This window comes from Chiloscyllium plagiosum, unplaced genomic scaffold (assembly GCF_037043375.1).
Source record: "Chiloscyllium plagiosum isolate Xiang-an unplaced genomic scaffold, Cpla_swu_hap1 HiC_scaffold_6, whole genome shotgun sequence".
In the NCBI taxonomy this organism is placed as follows: domain Eukaryota; kingdom Metazoa; phylum Chordata; class Chondrichthyes; order Orectolobiformes; family Hemiscylliidae; genus Chiloscyllium; species Chiloscyllium plagiosum.
Window position 1 is genome coordinate 18652225 of NW_028270144.1, and position 17713 is coordinate 18669937.

At 40.6% G+C, this 17713-nt stretch overlaps 1 protein-coding gene across 2 annotated transcripts in view; it reads left to right on the forward strand.

Moving 5' to 3' along the window:
• The window catches only part of tmtc4 (transmembrane O-mannosyltransferase targeting cadherins 4), a 48674-nt gene extending 31876 nt beyond the window's left edge, over positions 1-16798 (forward strand). For both annotated transcript variants that reach the window (XM_043691280.2, XM_087987924.1), the window contains 2 exons: positions 4804-4873; positions 13236-16798. In XM_043691280.2, the coding sequence (XP_043547215.1) occupies positions 4804-4873; positions 13236-13384 (219 nt within the window). In that variant the 3' untranslated portion in view covers positions 13385-16798. The remainder of the gene's footprint in view (positions 1-4803; positions 4874-13235) is intronic.
• The last annotated feature ends 915 nt before the right edge of the window (positions 16799-17713 follow it).

Here is a 17713-nt window from a genome sequence, read left to right on the forward strand (position 1 = left end):
TCTTTAAGTCATCAAGTAAGTGGAGCTACAGGAGAGAAAATCTTAAAATTCAGTCAAATAATCATGAGCAAAATGATGTCTTGATTTTTCTTTTGCATAAAAATCACTCTTTGCTAGCACAATTGGCGATAGCTGTCCAGCCAGGGACATTAAATCATTCGATTGAGTGAAACGTGACTGGTGAGAAATGCTCTTATTTTGAACATGGTATGCTTTGGCTGAATGGGTGGCATGCTCACATCTGAGTTAGAAGGTTCTGGTTTCACACCCTATTCTGGAGTCAAAATCCAGGTTGGCACTCCCAGTGTAATATTGTTCAAGTGCTGTAAGGTTAAAGAGACATCATTTCAGAAGGGCTGCTAACTTTTCCCCAGTGACCTGACCAATATTAACCCTCAACCATTTGGTTGTTATCATATTGTTGTTGGTGGGATCTTCCTGTGTGTAAATTGGCTACCAAGTTTCTGATATTATAACAATGCCTACACTTCAAAGGTACTTGCTTGTGTAATGAGAAAACCAATGTCTTTAAAATGAAGGTGCCCTTGGAAGCAACGATCATAATACAATTGAATTTTAAATACATTTTCAACTAGAGAAGATTAACTTAATTTTAAACATTTAATAAGGGCAGTTATGAAGACATGAAAGCAAAGCTAATTAAAGTGAAGCAAATTAGGAGTAGGTCAATAGAGATGCAATGTCAGACATTTAAGAGAATGTATAAAATGGGATACATTTTAATTTTAAAAAGAAAAATTCCAAGGGGAAGAGCCACTATCTGTAGTTGAACTTTTTAAAAAAAATTTAAGATAGTAACAAATTTTTTTTTAAAGTATCACTTCGCAAAGGTGGATGGCAAATCAGAAGATTGGCCAGAATATAAAAAGATTGACTAAAGTCAACAAGGATGGAAAAAATGTAATAGAAGAGAAAACTAGCAAAAAAAAATGTAAAATCAGAAAGTAAGAGTTTCCATAGATAATGTTTTACAAAGTTAACAAAGTGAATTTGGCCCAATGGAAAGTAAGTCTTGGGAATTAATAATGGAAAATAAGGCAATGACCGATGAATGAATAGATACTTTGCATTGGTCTTCACTATAGAGGATGCAAGTAACATCCCAGAAATAGTTGTAAATCAGTAAATGGAGTAACTCAGGAAAGTTGCAATTACCAGAGAAATGATACTGAGTAAATTATTAGAACAGTGCAGTGACAAGGACTCTAATTCTGATGGACTTGATTCTAGGTTCTTAAAAAAAGTGACTAGTGAGATATTGATTCATTGGTTTTAGTTTTCCAATATTCAGCTAAGGTTCCTCTCAATTGAAAAATAACAAATATAGTTCTTTTGTTCAGGAGGTAGAAAGCGGGAAACAAAAAGCTTAACATCAGACAAAGATGAGGTCTTAGAAACTATTATTAAGAACGTTATAGCAGGTATTTAGCATAATTCACAGTAGTTAGGCAGAATCATCATAGTTTAATGAAATTGTGATTAACCAATTTCTTGGAGCTCTTAGAAATAACGTGCTATGGATAAAAGGGTGTCAGTAGATAATTGATGTACTCCCATTCCCAGAAGACATTTCATAAGGTGTCCATTAAAGGTTATTGCAGAAAATAAAAGCTGATGGTGTAAGGGATAACATTTACATGGATTGAAGATTAACTACCTAGTGGGAAATGGAGATTAATCATAAATGTATCATTTTTCTGATTGGCAAGATGTGACAAGTGGTGTGCCGCAGGGATATATGCTGTATTCTCAAAAGTTAATATAATGACTATTGTATTAACCTAATTGGATGAAATGATTGGAGATGGGTTACTAAATTTGCTGGTGATGGTATAGATCAGTCAAAACAGAAGTTGTGAAGCGAATAAGAGAATCTTGATGTCCTAACGTATGAAATGCAAAAGGTTAGATTGCAGGCACAGCAAGCAGTTAGGAAAGCTAATAGACTGTTATTGTTTGTTGGGAGGGGAATTGAATACATAAGTACAGTTGGAATGTTTCAGTTTATTTATCAGTTATACAGGGCACTGATGGCATCATGTCACTGGTACACTTTACAGTATTGGCCGCCTTCATTTAAGGAAGAATGTAAATGCTTTCTAAGTAGTTCAGAGGAGGTTTACTAGACTAATGCTGAGGAGTGGCAGATGGAGTTTAATTTAGATAAATGGGAGGTGCTGCATTTTGGAAAGACCGATCAGAGCAGGACTTTACACTTAATGATAAGTTCCTGGGGAGTGTGGCTGAACAAAGTGACCTTGGAGTGCAGGTTCAAATTTCCTTGAAAAAGTGGAGTCTCCGATAGATAGGATAATGAAGAAGGCGTTTGGTAAGCTTTCCTTTATTAGTCAGTGCATTGAGTATAGGAGTTGGGAGGTCATGTTATGGCTGGACAGGACGTTGGTTAGACAACATTTGAGATAACGTGCATAGTTCTGGTCTCCCTGCTATAGGAAGGATGTTGTGAAATTTGTAAAAGTTCAGAAAAGATTTACAAGGATGTTGCCAGCATTGGAGGGTTTGAGCTAGAGGGAGAGGCTGAGTAGGCTAGTAGACAAGAAGGAGCTGGAAGAACACAACAAGCCAAGCAGTATCAGGAGGTGGAGAAGTTAATGTTTCTGGTGTAACCCTTCTATTTTCCTGGAGCGAAAGAGGCTTAGGAGGTGACCTTTATAGAGGTTTATAAAATCAGAGGGGCATACATAGGATGAATAGTAACGGTCTTGTCCCCAGGGTGGAGGAGGCCAAAACTAGAGGGGATACGATTAAGGTGAGAGGGCAATGATTTAAAAGGGACCTAAGGAGCAACTTTTTCACGCAGAGGGTGGTGCATGTATGGAATGAGCTGCCAGAGGAAGTGATGGAGGCTGGTACAATTACAACATTTAAAAGGCATGTAAATGGATATATGAATAGGAAGGGTTTGGAGGGATATGGGCCAAGTGCTGACAAATGGGACTAGATTAATTTAGGATATCTGATTGGCGTGGACAGGTTAGACTGGTCCAGTCTGTTTCCATGCTATACAGCTCTATGACTTATAATGCCTGGACACTATGTTCTAGAAGGCAAAGCCACATTCCTCAGACTAGTTAATTCAAATTTGGTGTGTGTTCAGGGACAGGAGGGTGTGGCTGCAAATGAGGTAAGTACGGGGACCCAGAGAGTTGCATTGAAGAGCCTCCGTGTAATTGCCCAACAATTGCAAAGTTCTTACAAACTGTGCAGACAAGAATAAGAACTGCAGGAAGGATGAGCAAACTCACCACAACACTGTGCTACTGGGATGCATTCAAGCAGGGAGAGAAGTAGAAGGATGTGGTCGCAGTAGGATAATAGGTAGCATTCTCTGTAGCTATGATCGGGAGTCCTGAAGACAGTGTTGCCTGCTGGAATAAAGACATCTCCTCAATGTTGGAAATAAATTTGGTTTCAGGGAGGAGGGCATAATCACAGAATAAGGGATCATCCACTCAGGACAGAGATACGGAGGAATTCCTTCTGTTCATGAATCTGTGGAATGCTTTACCGCAGAGGGCTCTTGAGGCTGAATCATTAAATATGTACAAGGGTAAAATAGACAGAGTTTTAATCAGTACAGGAATGAAAAGTTATGGGGAAAAGGCAGGAAAGTGAAGTTGAGAATTATCAAATCAGCCATGACTTCGTTTAATGTGAAGAAGCCTTTTTGGCTTGAATAGCCTGCTACTTTTATGGCCTTGTACCTGGAGAGAGTGGGTTGTCTTTTGAAGAAAAGTTGGATAGATTAAGCTCATACCTGCAGGCGTTTAGAAACTAAGAGGCAACTTGATCGAGACATACAAGATCTTGAGGAGGCTTAGCAGAGGATGTGGAAAGGTAGAAACTAGAATCAGAATTTGCTGTTTAAAAATATGATTGCCTATTTGTAGAACATGAGAAATTCTTCTGAGGTTTGAGAGATTTTGGAACACTTTTTCCTCAAAAGGCCATGGAACCAGAATCTTTAAATATTTTGAAAGTTGAGGTAGGTAGATTCTTGAAAAGAAAGGGTTGAAAGGTTATTGGGATGGGGGGAATGTGGAATAATCAGATCAACAACGATCTTATTAACTGGTGGAGTTTGCTTAAGTGGCCATACATTTACATTTTGTTCTTCATCGGCTTTAAAGCACTACCCTGTTTACTGTGGTCATGATAATCGTTGTATAAGTATAATTTTATTATTTTAATTACTACCTTTTATGTTTTTATTAAACAGAATTAATGCTTTATAAATCAGAACCTGTTTCCAGGAATGTGATATCCCACAACAACATGTGTGTCTGGAGGTACATTTACGAGGAACTAGCAGTGTTGTTTTCCGTCATAATGTTATTGAATGGTGAAGCAGACTTGAGGGGCTGAATGGTGTCCTGTTCCTGATTCTTAAGTTTGGCTTGTTTGTGATGTCCCTAAGCTCTTCACAATTAATGAAGAGCTCTTGAATTGCAGTTACTGTTGTAGGAAGTACGATCCCCTGTTTTGGTATCGCAAGTTCCCACAAACAGCAATGTAAGAATGAATCCACAACCTTCTGACTCAGAGATGCAAGCAACACCCTAGCTGACGATAATTAAAATCACAAAATCAGATGCCAGATATTTAAGGAAGCAGCAAAATTGGCGTATTGTCATGCTGTCACTTTATTCTTGATTAATTGTTTGATCAAGAATACTTATTCTGTTTTTTTTGTTTATATTAATCATGTTAACGGTTTACTGACAAGCATATGTAAACTATGAACTACTTTTGTATGTACAGGAATCTGAAAATCTCTTTCTAAAAGCGCTTCAGATTAATCCTACCATAGCAAGCTATCATGGAAATTTAGGTAGGTGTTATTTTGAAGCAACTAAAGATTTGAAAATATTTCAAACTATTTGCTGCTTTTAATAGTAGAGCTATATACCTTTCCCATCTTCCTGTTTGAGAAAATCACTTTTTCCTGTTCGTACTTGTGACTAAATTTCTCAAACAGTCCTTGCAATTGCTGCAAAGGTAACCAAAATGCTAATTGTTATAGTAGGTCCGCATGTTAATTCATACAGTTTTACATTTGGAAGTACAAATTCCCTGAAAGCAAATAGGTTTTAGAATGGAGATCTTACAATGTGTCCTGTGCAATGGTTAGTACCAAAATAGACCAATGTTGATTCCTTGTACCTACTTAAAAATCATGTGGAGGTCACAATCCTAATTTATGCCCAAATCCTGAACATACATGACCACTGTGCACAATGACCTCCATTGTCCCCTAATTCGGAAATCTGTCAATATTACAATTCACCACCAGATTTTTACATTTCCCCCCACCCCCCAATCCTCTGATCCTGACCTCTTGTGCACCCCTAATTTTCATTGTTTACCATTAGTAGGTGTGCCTTCATGTATCTTGAGTCCAAGTTCTAGACCTTCCTCTTTAAATTTCTCCCCATCTCCTTTTTTTTTAAGATGATGCATAAAACCTATTTTTCTGATGAATCAGGTCACCTGCTCTGATATCTCCTTATGTAACCCATTGTCAAATTTTGGTTAACCTCTCTGTTGTGAACTGGCTTGGGGTGTGCATTATAACAGTGCTGTAGAAAGGCAGGTTCACAGTTGTTACAGTACAGGAGAAGCTCCTTTGCCTGATTATGCCTCTCCAACGAGGCATTTCACTTAATGCTATTGCTCTGCCTCCTTTCTATGTGTTTGCATGTTCTTCCTTTACAGATGATAGGTTCAATTGAAGCATTGAAAATGAATTATCTCCACCCCACTCTCAGGCAGATTCTGCAAGACAATGCTTTTCCTTATGTCACCATTGCTTCTCTTGCTATTTACCCGAGATCTGTACCCTCAGGTTCTCTAACCAGTCACCAAAAGGGATGTTTTTCCCTGTCTACTCTGTCCAAATTATTCATGATTTTAAATACCATGATCGAATATTTGCTCAACCCTTTCCACAAAGAAAACAGCCCTAACTTTTTCAATCAATCTGTGGAACTAAAATTCCTCATCCCTATAACGTTTCTCATGAATCTTTTCTGCTCTTTCTCCAATGCCTTCACATCCTTCCTCAAATGTTGCATCCAGGATTGGACACAATGTTCTAGTTGGTGCCAAACCCATATTCCACCCAAGTTTAACTTAACTTCCTTGCTTTAGTATTCAGGGCCCCTCAAAGATCAGCAAGGTGGCCTTTGTGTGGAGCCACAGAAGATGGGGAAGATACTAAACGAGTATTTTGCATCAGTATTTACAGTGGAAAAGGATATGAAAGATATAGAAAGTAACAAAATAGATGGTAACACCTTGCAAAATGTCCATATTACAGAGGAGGAAGTGCTAGACGTCTTGAAATGCAAAAAGGTGAATAAATCCTCAGGACCTGATCAGGTGTGCCCTAGAACTCTGTGGGAAGCTAGAGAGGTGATTGCTGGACCTCTTGCTGAGATATTTGTAGCATTGATGGTCACAGCTGAGGTGCCGGAAGACTGGAGGTTGGCTAGCGTGGTGCCACCTCTTTAAGAAGGGTAGTAAGGACAAACCAGGGAACTATTGACCAGTGAGCCTGACATCAGTGGTGGGCAAGTTGTTGAAGAGAATCCTGAGGGACAGGATATACATGTATTTGGAAAGGCAAGGACTGATTAGGGATAGTCAACATAGTTTGGGAAATCATTTCTCACAAACTTGATTGAGTTTTTTGAAGAAGTAACAAAGAGGATTGCTGAGGGCAGAGGGGTAGATGTGATGTATATGGACTTCGACAAGGCATTCGACAAGGTTCCCCACAGGAGACTGATTAGCAAGGTTAGATCTCATGGAATACAGGGATACAGAACTGGCTCAAAGGTAGAAGACAGAGGTGGTGGTTGAGGGTTGCTTTTCAGACTGGAGACCTTGTGACCAGTGGAGTGGCACAAGGATCGGTGCTGGGTCCTCTACTTTTTGTCATTTACATAAATGATTTAGATGCGAGCATAAGAGGTACAGTTAGTAAGTTTGCAGATGACACCAAAATTGGAGATGTAATGGACAGCGAAGAAGGTTACCTCAGATTACAACAGGATCTTGACCAGATGGGCCAATGGGCTGAGAAGCGGCAGCTAGAGTTTAATTCAGATAAATGCGAGGTGCTGCATTTTGGGAAAGCAAATCTTAGCAGGACTTATACACTTAGTTGTAAGGTCCAATAGAGTGTTGCTGAACAAAGAGACCTTGGAGTGCAGATTCATAGCTCCTTGAAAGTGGAGTCGCAGGTAGATAGGATAGTGAAGAAGGCTTTCCTTTATTGGTCAGAGTATTGAGTACAGGAGTTGGGAGGTCATGTTGCAACTGTACAGGACATTGGTTAGGCCACTGTTGGAATATTGCGTGCAATTCTGGTCTCCTTCCTATCGGAAAGGTGTTGTGAAACTTGAAAGAGTTCAGAAAAGATTTACAAGGGTGTTGCCAGGGTTGGAGGATTTGAGCTATAGGGAGAGGCTGAACAGACTGGGGCTGTTTTCCCTGGAGGGTTCCCTGGAGAGGTGACCTCATAGAGGTTTACAAAATTATGAGGGGCATGGATAGGGGTCTGGGAGTCCACAACTAGAGGTCATAGGTTTAGGGTGAGAGGGGAAAGATATAAAAGGACTTAAGGGGCAACCTTTTCACGCAGAGGGTGGTACGTGTATGGAAGTAGTGGAGGCTGGTACAATTGCAACATTTAAGAGGCATTCGGATGGGTATATGAATAGGAAGGGTTTGGAGGGATATGGGCCGGGTGCTGGCAGGTGGGACTAGATTGGGTTGGGACAGAGGTGGGGCACCTTTTCATGTTGGAAGACCACATTTTGTTAGCTGTAATCTAATAAGGCTGCATCCAAGAAACTTCAATTATATACTCTTCAAAATTCACATTTTTTTAAATTGTGGAGGTCAGTCTGTGAGGATTATTTCGTTGAATTTTCTTTTACTCTCTGGTATTTTCAATACATTCATTTTAAGATTTAAAAAAAATAATAAAGGATGAAAAAAAATTAATAAAAAATAAAAGATTTGTTCTGCAAAATTTGGATTCATTCAAAAGGCCACACACAATGGCCTAACAGGCTGCAGCTTCCCCACCCCTGGGTTGGGATATCTGGTCGGCATGGACAGGTTGGACTGAAGGGTCTGTTTCCATGTTGTACATCTCTGACTCTATGAGTAAAGGCCAGGATGCCTGATGCTTTATTAACTGCCCTTCAATCTGTCCTGCAGATTTATTTCTACATACACATAGGTCCCTCTGCTCTTGCACTTTCTTTAGTATTCTGCATTTCGATTTATATTATCTCACTGCATTCTTCCTACCAAAACAAGTCATTGCACAACACCATACACTTTAAAAGCATCCATTTCCCATGCTGTTACAAAATAATATTGTCAAAGATGAGCAGAAGATTATGCTGTCTAATCGAACTCAGTTGATATATGAAGGCAATTATGGTATTTCCATTTAATTGAAACCTCAAGTATGTACTGTAGTGTGATTGAGCAATAATTCTCATTAATATTAAACAGCTATGATTGGATCTTTTTAAGGTCTTCCCTTGAGGGCCATTTCTTAATTTTGAGGATGCTTTTTGGTTTGCGAGCCAATATTGGATGTAACTTTGCTCGCTGGAAGTCCTAGAAACATGGCATTCCAACCAGAACTCGATCAACAAACACATTGATTTGGATTCCATTTACCAACTCCTGAGGAAAAAAAACAGGAAATGACATCATCAACCCAAGGAAACCTAAACACATAAATAAAAAGCAGGCCATACCCCCGGTGCTTCACTGGAGGCTCACTGATGATGTTACCTAGTATGGTGACAAGACTTCAGTAAACAAACCTTCCAGCCCAGCGAGCCAACTTATATCCAGAACCTCAACCTGAGCTACAAATCTCAAAACCCGGAGAAAGAATTCGAAGAATTCTTCAATAATTATCAATTCCAATAAACTTAAAATCACAGTACACAAGGAAAGCATTAATTTTCTGATTACTACATTATTTAAACTGGCACCAGACAACAGGCTTAAATTAGTACAAGATCTTTTCTTCAAATAAATACAGTACATCATTTTTATAGTATATAAGATACAATTTAAATATAAGACATGCTTCTGTGCACCAAGACCCTTCAACCTTAAATTACTTTCACAAACTGGTGATGCTTCTATTGCACTTTTACAAAGCTGAAATATTTTCAACAAGCACTAATATATAATTACACTCTAATTTTTAGTGTATCTCACTTAAATTTAAGACTTGACACTGTGTACATTGCAATATTATTCACTACAACTTCCCCACTGAGTAGCTCATGAGTGCATCCAACTTTTCGTGAAAGATACAGCATTCATTTGCAAGTGATTCATTACCTCAGTGGTTTTAAATTTTCCTGGCTATTAATTTGCTGAATGCTCCTTTTATTGACTGGTTTGGAACTACTATCGTTTTTTACAGCCTCTTTCTCTGTCATTCTCTCCTTGAAGCTATCCTCTGGTTTCCGTTGTGGTCTTTGTTCTCTGTCTTCTCCATCTCTCTATAGCCTTGCAGTCCCAGACATCCCCCAACTCCTTTGTAGTACTCCCCTGCCATCCCAGTCTCCCCCAGAGGCCTTGCAGCCACCTTTTCCCTGATTGGTCACCCTGGATTAAATATCTCAGGGTGACTGGGGCCTTTCAGGGGTAGATTCACTCTTCATCCAAAATCTTATTTTGAACATTGGTGTAGATATATTAAGTATATTATAAAAATCTCTGTGTTTACCCAGTAACTTTCCTTAAGATTAATCTTGTGTGACTTGTACTGAATCATAAACATATAGGAAGCCAACTAGTCCATCATGCTTATGCCAACTCTTTGAAAGAGCTATCCCACTTTCACACATACCCTTGCTTTCTCCCCACAGCCCTGCAGAGTGTTTTGCCTTTCTAATTAGCCAATTTCTTTCTGCTCTTTTTTAGGCAATGAATTTCAGACCATAATGACTCCGAAATAAAATCCATCATACTCCCTTGAATGTTTCATCACGTGCTAAATTTATGCCATCTGATTACTGGCACATCTAATAGAAATATAATTTCTCATTGATTGCTATTTAAACTCTTTATACTCCTGAACAATTATATTAAACCTCCGGATTACTGAAAATTACTGCGGCTGCTGGAATCTGAAACCAAAAGAGAAAATGCTGGAAAATCTCAGCAGGTCTGGCAACATCTGTAAGGAGAGAAAAGAGCTGACGTTTCGAGTCTAACTGACCCTTTGTCAAAGCTAAACAAAAAAGGGAGAAATAGGGAGATATTTATACGAGGCTGAGAGAAGGTGAGTCATGGCTCCAGAAGCAAAGGTAACAATAAAGAGGTGATAATGACAGTGCACAGAGAGATGATAGGGAGATTAGGAGCTGGGAATGACCAAGGCTGAAGCCAGTGCTATGTAACAAAATAGGTGGGGGATGGGAGGGATGGGTGAAGCAGAGGCAAAATGGAAAACAGGGGAGAAGGGTAACTAAGGGGGAAGAGGAGAGGAAAAAGATGATGAGAGAGTGGGGAGCGAGAGAAAGAGACAATCAAGAAATAAGAGGTACACAACAGTGGAAAAAAAAATTTTAAAAAGGTAAATAAAATAAATGAAATAAAGTTACGGAGCAGAATGAAAACAGGGGTCAAGATGGGATAATCATCTGAAGTTGTTGAATTCAGTGTTGAGACCGGCAGGCTGTAACGTGCCTAGTCGGAAGATGAGATGCTGTTCCTCCAGTTTGCGTTGAGCTTCACTGGAACATTGCAGCAGGCCAAGGACAGACATGTAGGTATGGGATCAGGATTGTGTGTAGAAGTGGCAAGCCACGGGAAGGTCCAGCACCTGATTGCGTACAGACCGAAGGTGCTCAGCAAAGCGATCACCCAGTCCGCGTTTTGCCTCTCCAATATAGAGGAGACCACATTGGGAGCAATGAATGCAACAGACCAAATTGAAAGAGGTACAAGTGAAACGCTACTTAATCTGAAATGAGTGTCTGGGGCCTTGGATGGTGAGCATGGAAAAGGTAAAGGGGCAGGTGTTGCAGCTTCTGCGATTGAATGGGAATGTGCCGTGTGAGATGGGAGAGGTGTTAGGTGTGATGGAGGAGTGGACTAGGTTGTCCTGGAGGAACGATCTTTGCGGAATGCAGACGGGGAGAGAAGGGAAGATGTGTTTAGTGGTGGTATCGTGTTGGAGTTAGTGAAAATGGCGGAGGATTATTCTTTGCATGTGAAGGCTAGTGGGGTGAAAGGTGAGAACAAGAGGGACCCTATCCTTGTTCAGGGAGGGGAGGGAGGGGGTGAGGGTCGTGGCGCGGGAGATGGACCACACGCTGTCAAGAGCCCTGTCAACAACTGTGGGTGGGAAGCTACGGTTGGAGAAGAAGGAACACATATTAAAAGCACCACTTTGGAAAGTGGCCTCATTAGAACAAATGTGGCGGAGGCGAAGGAGCTGAGAGAAAGGGATAGAGTCCTTACAGGACGTAGGGTGAGAAGAGCTGTAGTCCAGATAGCTGTGGGAGTCAGTGGGCTTGTAATGGATATTAGTGGATAGACTATTGCCGGAAATGGAGACAGAAAGGTCAAGGCAAGGAAGGCAAGTGTCAGAGATGGACCAGGTGAAGGTAATGGAGGGATGGAAACTGGAAACGAAGTTTATGAATTTTTCCAGGTCAGGACGAGAGCATGAAGCCGGACCGAAATAGTCATTGATGTACTGATAAAACAGGACCCGGGTAGGCCTGGAACAAGAAATGTTCCACATACCCCATGAAAAGGCAGGCATAGGTAGGACCCGTGCGGGTACCCATTGCTTCACCTTTTGATTTGGAGAAAATGGGATGAGTTGAAGAAGTTGCTGAGCGAGAGAACAAGTTCAGCCAGGTGGAGGAGAGTGGTGGTGGAGGGAAATTGTTCGGGCCTCTTCGAGAAAGAAGCGAAGAGCTTTCAAGCCGTCTTGGAGTCGGATGGAGGTGTAAAGAGATTGCACATCCATGGTGAATAGAAGGTGGTTAGGGCCTGCGAATTGAAAGCATTCTGCAGAGATTGTTTCCTCTGGGACAACCTAGTCCACTCCTCCATCACACCTAACGCTTCTCCCATCACACACGGCACATTCCCATTCAATCGCAGAAGCTGCAACACCTGCCCCTTTACCTCCTCCATGCTCACCATCCAAGGTCCCAGAAACTCATTTCAGATTAAGCAGCGTTTCACTTGTACCTCTTTCAATTTGGTCTGTTGTATTCGTTGCTCCCAATGTGGTCTCCTCTATATTGGAGAGGCAAAATGCCGACTGGGTGATCACTTTGCTGAGCACCTTCGGTCTGTACACAATCAGATACTGGACCTTCCCGTGGCTTGCCACTTCAACACACAATCCTGCTCCCATACCTACATGTCTGTCCTTGGCCTGCTGCAATGTTCCAGTGAAGCTCAACGCAAACTGGAGGAACAGCATCTCATCTTCTGACTAGGCACGTTACAGCCTGTCTGTCTCAACATTGAATTCAACAACTTCAAATGATTATCCCATCTCGACCCCTCTGTTTTCATTCTGTTCCGTAACTTTATTTCATTTATTTTATTTACCTTTTTTATTTTTTTTTCACTGTTGTGTACCTCTTATTTCTTGATTGTCTCTTTCACTCGCTCCCCACTCTCTCATCACCTTTTTCCTCTCCTCTTCCCCCTTTGTTACCCTTCTCCCCTGTTTTCCATTTTGCCTCTGCTTCACCCATCCCTCCCATCCCCCACCTATTTTGTTACATAGCACTGGCTTCAGCCTTGGTCATTCCCAGCTCCTAATCTCCCTATCATCTCTCTGTGCTCTGTCATTATCACCTCTTTATTGCTACCTTTGCTTCTGGAGCCATGACTCACCTTCTCTCAGCCTCGTATAAATGCCTCCCTATTTCTCCCTTTTTTTTAGCTTTGACAAAGGGTCAGTTAGACTCGAAACGTCAGCTCTTTTCTCTCTTTACAGATGTTGCCAGACCTGTTGAGATTTTCCAGCATTTTCTCTTTTGGTTTGTATTAAACCTCCTCTTATTGTTCCCATAGCTTCTGCAGTAAATTTATAGTTCTCTATTCTAGGATACCAAATAATCTTCAACCATTGTTTGGATAACAAGTTTGTCATTCTCCTGCAGCTGTCCTTTACCATCGCTGGGGGAGACTTGATCTAGCCAATAAACAATACAAGCTCGCTCTGAAGCTCGATCCAACCTCTCCGGGCATTATGGAGAACTACAACTTGCTGAAGAAAAAACTTGACCAAGTGAGGAAAAGCCAGCAGTGAAGGGAGAAGATTGAAAGACCACTGAACTTACAGGATCTCTCCATTAGAGAATGGTTAACTCCAACACCATTTGAAATGAATTTGTGCAAAAACCTCAGCACAAGCCACTTGTACATCATGTTTGTACTGGGAAAGTGCTAATTCCATTTTGACTATTTCCCTGTATAATGCCAACTTCAACAGTTCACTGAATTCTGTCTTAAATGTTACAACAGAGTCAGCTCTTGTGACCATTTGCACTAATATACTGTCTTGAAAAATCTAATCCAATTTAGGGCAGCGCGATGGCTCAGTGGTTAGCACTGCTGCCTCACAGCGCCAGAGACCCAGGTTCAATTCCAGCCTCGAGCAATTATCTGTGTGCACATTCTCCCCATGTCTGCATGGGTTTCCTCCGGGTGCTTTGGTTTCCTCCCACAGTCCAAAGATGTGCAGGTCAGGTGAATTGGCCATGCTAAATTGCCCATAGTGTTCAGGGATGTGTAGGCTGGGTGCATTAGTCAGGGGTAAATATAGGGTAGGGGAATGGGTCTGGGTGGGTTACTCTTCGGAGGGTCGGTGTGGACCTGTTGGGCCGAAGGGCCCTGCTTCCACACTGTGTAGGGATTCTAATTCTAATTCCAAATATGATATCAGTTCCAACACTTGTAGAGCCTATTATGATCCCAACTGACACTACTACTGAATAATCAGATTCCAGAATGAATTCTGGCTTTGATCATTTCTTTTTCAGATGGTGGTCTTTCACTGAAACATAACCACAGAAGGCTGCAGATTTTGTTTTAACAATAAAACAAGTTAATTACATAAGTAAATAAAACTAAAATAGACCAAACCAAGCTAATTAAATATAAGTTTGAAAGATTTTGAAACAAATGTAAAAGCAAAATTCAATCCACTCTCCAATACTTTACAGTTAATCCAAATAAAGATAAACTTCACTTTTTAAAAATCAAATCTGTAGGTTTTACTTTACTGTTTTTCTCAGTTCCAGTCCTGTGAGCCACAAAGCCTTTTCCTTAAAATCTCACATCACTTTGGACTTCCTCAGCTTTGAATAATTAGTGGTCTGGAAGTTTTATAAGTTAAACTCTTGCACTCAGGTACCTTATTCTATTAATTGGCTTTAACAATTGCATTTTCTAAGTGACACTGTACTTGCATCTGACTCCAGTCAGATCCCCTTGAACTTAAAAGCTTTTTAACTAGAAAAATGTTGCTTCTGCTAAGCTATGTTTGTTTTTCGTGGTCTCTGGTCATAAACCTCCACTGTATAAACAAACTTCCATTAACACTCTAGGAGGCACAGACTGAATTGAAGCTTTGGTTCTAGAAAGACTGTCCCAGTTAATTTTTAAATCCACTCACAAAAATAGACCAACACCCATATGCCACTGGTTTGAAATCCAAGCTCATCTTTTTAATAAAAAACATATATGTCTCGTACTTCTCATTGTCAGAATCAGATAATACGCATTTAGATCCAGTATCACAAGCAGTAGAATGCTATTTGTTTGGACCCAGATATGCAAGGGGTAAAATACACAGATACATAGAGTCATAGAGATGTACAACATGGAAACAGACCCTTCGGTCCAACCTGTCCACGCCGACCAGATATCCCAACCCAATCTAGTCCCACCTGTCTGCACCCGGCCCATATCCCTCCAAACCCTTCCTATTCATATGAGCTGTTTAAAAGAATGAAATGTGGTCTCATTCCAACATATAAAATTCTCACAGGATAGCTATAGGAAAAGTGTTGGCCCTAGTTGGGGGCAGAGTGGGGGTGGCTGATCGAGGTTGGTCAGATACTAAATTTCTTCATTCAAAAGGTGGTATATCTTTAGAATTCCCAATGCCAGGGGGCGATGCTGATTCAGCATTGAGAAGATTGGAGACTGAGATTGAAGGATTTCTATGTATTAAAGTGTCAAGAGGAACAGTGCAGGAAAATGGTTTTGACATAGAGTTTTCACCTTGATCTCATTGAATAACAGAGCAGTCTCAAAGGACTGAATGGCTTATACCTGCTCCTGATCCTCATGGTTTTGTTCAAATCCTTAACCCTTGGGATATCTGGTCGGCATGGACGAGTTAGATCGAAGGGTCTGTTTCTGTGCTGTACATTTCTACGACTCTAATCTGTCTTTCAGCTGAATCATGATGGATTTGTACTTTATTCACTCATGTTAGTTTGTGATCTTTAACACCCTCATCAAAAAAAAAATCTGGCAGTCTCCATTTTTAAACCTACAACTGACCCCAGAGTCTCAAAACGTGCCACTGGAAAAAGCACAGCAGGTCAGGCAGCATCCAATAAATGGGAGAAATAACTTTTCAGGCATTAGTCCTTCATTCCTGATGAAGGGCTTATGTCCATAATGTCAACTGTCCTGCTGCCCGGATGCTGCCTGACTTGCTGTGCTTTTTTCCAGCACCACACTTTTTGACTCTAACTCTCCAGTATCTGGAGTCCTCACTTTCTCCTACTTAAAACTGACCCCAACCTCAAATGTTGTTAATTTATACTCCTGAGTGAAGACATGCTTCTTGACACCATGCCTGAATGGCCTGGCTTTAATTTTAAGGATCTATTGTCACCCACAGGAAAGAAAAAGGACCCCCCTTTCTCTCTGCTCTACAGATTTCTTCACTTATCTTAAACATGTCCATTACACCATTCCTTAATCTTGTAAATTAACTTCTAGGTCCATGCAAAATTTCTCATAATTTGATCCTTTTAGTCATTCTGGTGAATCAATGCTGCACACCCTCCAAGGGCCAGTATATCCGTTCTGAAGTGCAGTGCCCTGAACAGATTGTCATGTTCTAAATTGAATCTGGCCAAAGCTTTATACAACTGTAGTATTGTATTCCAGATTTGAGATTAATGGCCAGTGTTCCATTGATTTTGTTTTTGTTGCATCTGTACACTAGTATTTTATGATTTCTATCCTTGGGCCCCCAAATCTCTCTGTTCCTTCACAGTTCCTGGTTTCTTAATATAGAGAAAACACTCTGGCCAATTTTACTTTGGGCCCAATTTGGACAACAGGACTGAGTAGGGAGTAACTGAGTTCTGTTCAGTCTCCCCAGTTTGAAAAGCTTCTTGTGTGATCATTGACCAGAGATGTAGAGACAGCTTGACCCATCTGCAAGTGAATGGCACCGAATGAAAATATTAAAACTTTTCAATTTATATTGAAGTGTTTTGCATTGTTTCTAAATGTGCCTTTATTTTGGATCACCTTGGGATTTCTTAAAATTGGAGCGAATATTTAAGTGGTGAGTTTATATTGAAGCTTAATTGTCCAATGGGATACATCAGTGGCATGTTTTGAATTGTACATATTAAAATATGCTTTTACATTGAACTATTTTGTTACATTAAATGTTTATCATGTGATCATTTTTAAGACTCAAGGTTTGTGTAAAGATTTGTAGCTCAGGTGCCAGTTGTCTGTAGAGGTGTTCTTCCCTTCACAGGTCAGGAGTGCTGCAGTGTGTTGCAGTCCTTTTGAACAGAGTCCTGATGCAGTTTCGCTTGTGTGCGTTTGGGTGGTTGCTGTATAGTTCAGGGCCTGGTTGGTGTGTATGGCTTTTCTGTACACTCTTACGGTGCATTCACTGTTCTGTGTTCTTTCTAACATCACGTCCAGGAATGGGAGTTGATTGTTGGTTTCCTCCTCTCTTGTAAATCTGATCCCTGCCAGTACGGTGTTGATAATCCGGTGTATGTTCTCGATTTCTGTTCTGTTAATGATAACAAGTGTTATCCACCTATCTGATCCAGAGTTTGGGTTGGATTTGTGGAAGGGTTGTTTGTCCTCGTCTTTGCATCACTGCTTCTGCTATGAGCCCAGAGATGGGTGAGCCCACAGGTGTCCCATTGATCTGTTCATATATTTGCTTGTTGAATGTAAAGTGTGTCGTCAAGCATAGGTCTAATAGTTTGAGTATACAAACTATTGTCGTATTGTCTGTTTTGCCTGTCCAGGAGTTTGGCCATTGTCTCTCTGGTCAGAGTTTTATCAATTGAGGTGAAGAGTACGGTTACATCAAATGAGAGAATTGTTTCATCCTTGTCTATGTTTATGTTCTTGATGTTGTCTAGAAATTCTTGTGATGATTGTACGGAGTATTTAGATCCACTGCTAAGATGTCTCAGAGCAACAGCAACCACACAAACGCACGCAAGAGAAGCTGCTTTAGGACTCTGTTCAAACGGGCTACAACACTCTGCAGCACTCCCAATCTACAAAGACAATGAACACCTCTGCAAAGTCTTTTGCAAGAACAGATACTCCCACAATTTCACCCACAGAC